Source organism: Plectropomus leopardus, chromosome 10 (assembly GCF_008729295.1).
Source record: "Plectropomus leopardus isolate mb chromosome 10, YSFRI_Pleo_2.0, whole genome shotgun sequence".
NCBI lineage: Eukaryota > Metazoa > Chordata > Actinopteri > Perciformes > Serranidae > Plectropomus > Plectropomus leopardus.
Window position 1 is genome coordinate 17,438,932 of NC_056472.1, and position 6,869 is coordinate 17,445,800.

Consider the following 6,869-nt stretch of genomic DNA (forward strand, 5'->3'; position numbering starts at 1 on the left):
TCTGCTACTCGCTGTCACTAAGGGGACGTAGGTTTCATTTCAATACTGGGAGTGCAATTTACATATGAAATAGGGGATCTTGAGCTCCTCTGCCATAAAATTTTAAGCATCAAACACATATTTCACATTCTGGGGAAATTTCTGCATCAGTGTGTGGCCTTGTATGGTGTATGTCTTTAACTTTGTCAAAATAAAAGTACTCTGCTACTTTCATATTTTTATTGGAGTGCAAATACACTTGTTTGAAATATTGAAGGGACTTGTTCTCCCAAAGTCTACAGCTTTGCTGTTATATCATACGGATCTTTTCATACATTCTCATTGAGAAAGTAGTCTGATGCAGATTATTTTGTAAAGAAGTTGCAGATTGATCATTTTTCACACATTATATTTAAATATGACAACAATAGGTTTTCATTGTTTTTTCAGAGAACTGTATTCAGGTATGAAGCAGCATTTTACATGAAATAGACAGCTCACTGTTTAACATGCTCTTGAAACCTGACACCTCTCAGCCCTAAAAAGTGCTGTGCAAAGTCATCCAGTGACCCAGATTGGACCCTTTGGCGGGCCGGTTCTGACTCACGGGCCGTGTGTTCGACACCCTCGGTATATGTTGTTATATACATCCAGACAGGAATAATACAAATAATATAACCTTATATAAAATATGTTTATGTGTGTTCATTGCAGTTAATTATTGTTTAAGAGCACATGTTGTTCCAGAGTCACAGATTACGAAACACAGGATAAGATGTAGATTTCCCTTGTGCAAGCACTTACAAGGGAGTGTTGTCTTGATGATAATGTTGGACACAAAGGAGCCTGGGTTCGGTTGGGACGCACCATCAGTAGTTTACCTTTGGTTGTTCGCCTGCGTCCCACACCTAATTGTTAATGAGAGTCACCTTGTTGTTGAGAGTGGCAGACATCTAATGGGACTATGCATGGCAGGGGTGTCCTCTTCCCTGAGTCATGCCTAAGGTGACTGCATACCTCCTGGTCTGCTTGTTTGGAGCCCAGCAGGGGTCTTTCCTCTTGATCCAGAGCCACTGGCTGCTTTTTTTCTGCTGCCTCCAATGCAGCTGTGATGGCTGAATGATTCCTTGCTGAGCATGTCCCACAATGTCAGCATGTCAGAGGGCTTCTGTTGCCTCTTCCACTGCTTTGTCTGGTCTCCATTTGTGCCTAGTTGCTAATGTTGGCACGTTGTTGCTCACCATTAAATCTCTGGATTAATTCAGTGTCATCTGGAGTCTTGTTTTTGTGCACTTGAATTTGTCTGTGAGGGGCAGTTTGAGGACACCATCTCTGTAGAGGCCTACGGTGGTAAGGCATCATGGAACTCCAAGCCATTTTTTGATGTAGCCTGTGACTCCTCTTTCCAGCTTCTCCACTGTTGAGATTGGGACCTCATAGACTGCAAGTGGCCACAACACCCCTAGTGGAGTGTTGTGCCAGCCATCATCTCTGATGTTTTGATTTGTTACTGGATGCTTTTTTAACTCACCTGACTTCGAAATATGCTATGAGTTTCTTTTTCTCTTATAAAAGAAAGAAAAATTCTGATCCTTTAAAAAATTCCCAATCATTGTGAGTGCAGCCTTTTCTTTAAGTCTTTACATCCCCAAATTACCTATTGGAGGTCAAATGTTTCTTTAGAAACTAGGAAAAAGCAGCAGAGCTGAAAGCTTAATTATGCAGGGTCTCTTTTGTTAGGAGCAAATTGCTGGACCAAACTCAGCCAGGATAATAAATCCTTGTTATCAGGATCCAAATCTCTCTGTCTCTCTTCCTTCTTCTATACCTCCTCTCCCACTTATGTGTCGCTCATATCTCACCGACTGATAGATGCTGCCACTTGACTTCATAGCAAATAGACCCATTTATATATATCCCTGTCTCACCCACAGGGATAAAACACAGACAAATTTCTGGTGTTAAGTCTGAATTGTTGCACTGAAGGATGCCCAGTCATCATGACAGATGCAGTCAGATTAGTGACTTATTGTTTGGTTTGATTGATTGATTGGCAGTAAAGAATACAGCACTGAGCTGTCACTCAAGCTGGTTCTTCGAGGCCTGGTTGGTCAGTGCACGATCCATCGCTGTTCAGTGCAGAGACAAGTCATTATGTAATTCCTCGCACATCAGTTTTGCTTATGCACAGAGCATCTGCAGCTCATTCTGAACTAATTAATGACATTCAGAAGAAGTAAAATGTACTTTCTTCATCATCAATCGGAATCAGGGACAAATTGAGTTGTCTATTTAATCTGTTGTTATGTGTGTGTATGTGTGTGTGCACATACTTCAAAGTGTTTGTTCTGGAAAGCCGCTCGAGGTTATGTTTTACAGACTGGCAGCCAAATGAACTGTCACATAAACATTGCCTCAGTTCTGTCTCATAAATATTTTTGCTTCAGTCTAGAAAGTGAGATTGCAAAGTGACAATGTGGGACACAGTGATTGTTTGCTACCAGCTGGCCCTGGTTATTGTGTATTTGAACATGTGTACACACAGTGTGTGTCTTGTTTTCATGTCTGTCTCTGTTTTCACTTTGTTATTAACCTCACAGCAAACAGCAATTGCCCTGTTATTCTGTCCTGACTCTGCCTGACCCTCCTCTGGTATTAGAAAATATTGGCGTATTTCTTGCGTCTGAGTAAACTGTTGTTAAAGGGAACGATTGTTTGCTCCTCCAAGTCCTGTGAGATCCAACAGTAATTTCACAAGAGAAGGAGAAGTCTGATATTGTGAGCAAATACACTCAAAATAAGAGTTCTGCTGAAAGACTCTGGGGAAAAGTACAAAATAAACTGAAAAGTAACAGCATTTGTAAGACAGTGTCAGACTCTATTCCCAAACTGTAACCAAATAAACAGTATATATGTAGGTACAGTGCAAGATAAAAAGGTATTTTATCATAGTCCACAGGCATAAAAGTCCAGCTGTATTTCATCTAACATACTGTTTTCAAAGCATGTATGTATCCTTTGTTGATAATGTTGTGTCTCTTAGTCTAGTCTGAGTGCCTTGGTATACACTGCAGGTAATTACATTCTTAAGTTAAATGGAATTCAAATCATGTCATTATGGCTACATTTGTGTGCTCAGCCTGGGTTTTGCTGCTCTCCAGCTTTGAAGATGAAACTGTAGGTTTCATTACATTATGGCTGTTCTCCTGTGAAGTGCATTTTCTGTTCTGCCAACCCTGAATGAAAAGAAAAGTCAACGGGAGCCTCAAAAGCCGGGATACATGATCTACATGCTAACATATTCTGCTCAGCCACCTGCGCAAAAAAGCACAAACTGAAATGCCATTTCAGTGTCCATGCTGCAGAACGGCTGCTCAAAAAACAGACATGCCAAATTTCTGTCAACTCTGTAACAGGCAGACAGTATATAGCAGTGCAGCACTGAACAAACCAGGAGAAAAAAAATCACCCCAGGGGAGAAGCTTATCATGGCACGGTGTTCCCTTTGTGTCACCATATCACACTGTCATGCAGAATGCTGCCAACCTCACAGCTCCTTTGAGCCACAGAACAAGAGACTTTGTAAACCTTTTTTTTCTTTTGGTTTGAGTTTAAAAGGGCATTTGTCTGCTCTTGTGAAATGTCAGCCTGTGCAGAAGGATCATGTGTTGAATGTTGCAAATGTGTCATCATCTGTTCAGCTCTGATAAGAAATCTTTAGCTCATTAACACAGGCATGAACATTTAATTCAGTTTATAGTTAAGTAGCTATTGATTCCTTTATCTATTGTTGTGCTTAAGCCAAGCACCAACCTCAAGGGCTGAAAAATGTAGCCAACGTGCAATGCCAAAAACTACAGTTCATTGAATAGGCACTTGAGGCTGACTCCAGCACAGAGTCCCCCCCCCCCCCCCCCATGTGAAAATTCCCAACTTCACACGAGAGTAAACATGTTTACTGCCTGGTACAAAATACCAAGGCCTAGCTAATTTTCTTATTCATAACAACTGTGCAGGGGTGAATTTTTATATAATTCACCTAGCTACTTTAATTTAATGGCAGAGTTGTTTAATTAACAGGCTGCCTGTGAGTCGTCATTACAGTGTGGTAGTCAGATCCACCCCTTGCTTCTTCACAGGTCCACCCTTTTGTCCAAATATGGTCACTTCTGGCTCCAAAGCACCAAGATGGCAATGACCAAAATGCTGAACTAGAGGCTTTAAAACTGGAGTCGACAAATTAACCACATATATATTATGTAATAATATATAGTAATATGTATTATTGTCTGTATTTTTGCTTTTTATACATTTTGCTGATTATACTTATGTACTACTTATGCACTTATGCACTACTAACTGTAGTGACATTTTCAGTGCAGGACTTTTACTTTTTACTTTTACAATGTATCACTACTACTTTTACTTGTGTAAATACACAAGATGCAAATGTGTTGTGTTGTTTAAAATAGTCTCAAGCCACACCACAGTCCACAAAATTGTCCCACTGAAAACATAGCCGGTAACACAGTATGCAAAAAAAGTCATGAATAAATTAAATGTGTCTGATGATGAGTCACTTTTGCTGGACGGCTGATGTCACCACAATCTTTCCCAATGTGTTTCAGACACTTTTGTAATATATTAGATAGGCTATTGATTTCATCTGAACCCTTTCCTTTCTTCCTCTAGATATTCTCCAAGGAAACAAATTAATTTTATGAAATTGAGTTGTGATGATTTCTGACTCCAAAACCCAAATGATAAGTTTGGTGCATCGAGACTCTCTGCAGTGTTTCAATAGTACTTGGGGTTATTTGTTGTATAAATATAATATGATACTGAGGCAGAATTTCCTCATTTGTTTGACTTGGTGCTGATAGTAAAGTCTATGTTGTGGCTTTTATTCATATTTGAGTTGTCACTGCTGAGATATTGGATTTGGAAAAAAAACTGCAGTGGTTTCTCTCATGATTTATTCAGAAATATATTTTTAGAGCCTGTCTAATATATGTTTTTATATTAATGTATTGCTCGCTCTCTCTCTCTCTCTCTCTCTGTCTTTCAGATGTAAATGGAGAAGCAGCAGCATCACCAAGAGAAATTGGACGTCCATACGATTTTAAAGTGCTTAGCATTAAAACACAAACAGCATCTCTTCTCTCCAAAGTAATCCATTACTGACAATTAATGTCAAACAGCACGCTGGAGCAGCTTCATGCTGCCTCGCTGAGTGAAACATTGCTAATGGAAAGAAAGCCTTATAAGATCCAGCTGGTCAAAATACACCTAAATGCAGCATAATGCCTTCAAAAGTGTCATGTTTATACATTTTGACAGTGGTCTGCTGGGCGAGTGCTCTGTGGTACTTGAGTATTTCTCGCCCAACATCCACCTATGTTGGCCACATGTCTGTGCCTATACGCAAGACCGCGAAAACCCCAAAAAACATCACCTTCACCAACATCCACACCCGCACGCTTAACCCACATGCCTTTGAATTTGTCATCAATGAGCCGAAGAAGTGTGAAAGTGCGGCTCCCTTCCTGGTCATCCTCATCAGCACCACGCACAAGGAGTTTGATGCGCGGCAGGCCATCCGGGAAACCTGGGGGGATGAGAGCACCTTCACGGACATCCGCATCCTCACCATCTTTCTGCTGGGCAGGAACACGGACCCCGTCCTGAACCAGATGGTGGAGCAGGAGAGCCAGATCTTCCATGACATTGTGGTGGAGAACTTTATTGATTCCTACCACAACCTCACCCTCAAGACCATGATGGGAATGCGCTGGGTGGCTACCTACTGCCCGAAAGCGCAGTATGTCATGAAGACGGACAGCGACATCTTTGTCAACATGGACAATCTGATCTACAAGCTCCTGAAGCCCACCACCAAGCCAAGGAGGAGATATTTTACTGGCTATGTTATAAACGGTGGTCCCATAAGGGATATGCGCAGTAAGTGGTACATGTCCAGGGACTTGTATCCTGACAGTAAATACCCTCCTTTCTGTTCAGGCACTGGCTATGTGTTCTCAGCAGACGTTGCAGACCTAATCTTCAAGACGTCATTACACACAAGACTGTTGCACCTGGAGGATGTGTATGTGGGACTGTGTTTGCGTAAGCTGGGTATACATCCATATCAGAACAGTGGTTTTAATCACTGGAAGATGGCCTACAGTCTGTGCAGGTACAGACGGGTAATCACCGTGCACCAGATCTCCCCAGAGGAGATGCACCGCATTTGGAACGACATGTCCAGCAAGAAGCACCTGAGATGTTAAGAGGACATGAGAGCCAGTGAACAACAACTCTTTTCTTTTTTTTTTGCCTTTTACTCCCTTACAAATGTCATCATACTGAGTAATGTAAAAACATTGAGGGCTGCTGCAAGTCTGTTTCATGACAGATGTTGTCATTAACATCCATCTATGTCTATATCTGCTGATTATGTCTCACGATTGTTAATGAATGCATGAGGCTTGTAAAGCGCCTACTCTCATGCATAATTAAAATGTGGTGTTTGTTACTGAAAGTAATTCTGTTAATGTACTCCAGGTACACATTTAAGCAGAATATTCTTTTTAAGCATTAAGTCAATCAGCATTAAAGGAGCAGTGTGTAGGATTTAGTGGCATAGGATTGCATATTGCAACCAGCTTAAACTTCTCCCGTGTGCCAAGCATGAACTCTCGGTTAGGATTCCTTCAGTGTTCATTGTTCAGGATGTTTTTACCAGGAGCCAAATTATAGCAGAGGTCTCTTCCTCTCCAAAACACAGTCAAAACGCTGTTTATGTTACAAATAAACATTTTTCCGTCGCTGTTCGTTTTGTCACAGATGGGCTTCTAGCCACCCAACTGCTGATTTATGCTCACCTCTCT

General features: G+C 41.2%; 1 protein-coding gene across 1 annotated transcript; it reads left to right on the forward strand.

The window, feature by feature from the left end:
- The first annotated feature begins 5,060 nt into the window (after positions 1 to 5,060).
- Positions 5,061 to 6,269, forward strand: b3galt1b (UDP-Gal:betaGlcNAc beta 1,3-galactosyltransferase, polypeptide 1b). The gene has a single exon (XM_042495237.1). The coding sequence runs from the start codon at positions 5,283 to 5,285 to the stop codon at positions 6,267 to 6,269; it is 987 nt and encodes a 328-aa protein (XP_042351171.1). The 5' UTR covers positions 5,061 to 5,282.
- The last annotated feature ends 600 nt before the right edge of the window (positions 6,270 to 6,869 follow it).

Excerpts from the sequence above, each read along its gene's own strand:
- b3galt1b (XM_042495237.1), top strand. The coding sequence starts at position 5,283 with ATGCCTTCAAAAGTGTCATGTTTATACATTTTGACAGTGGTCTGCTGG.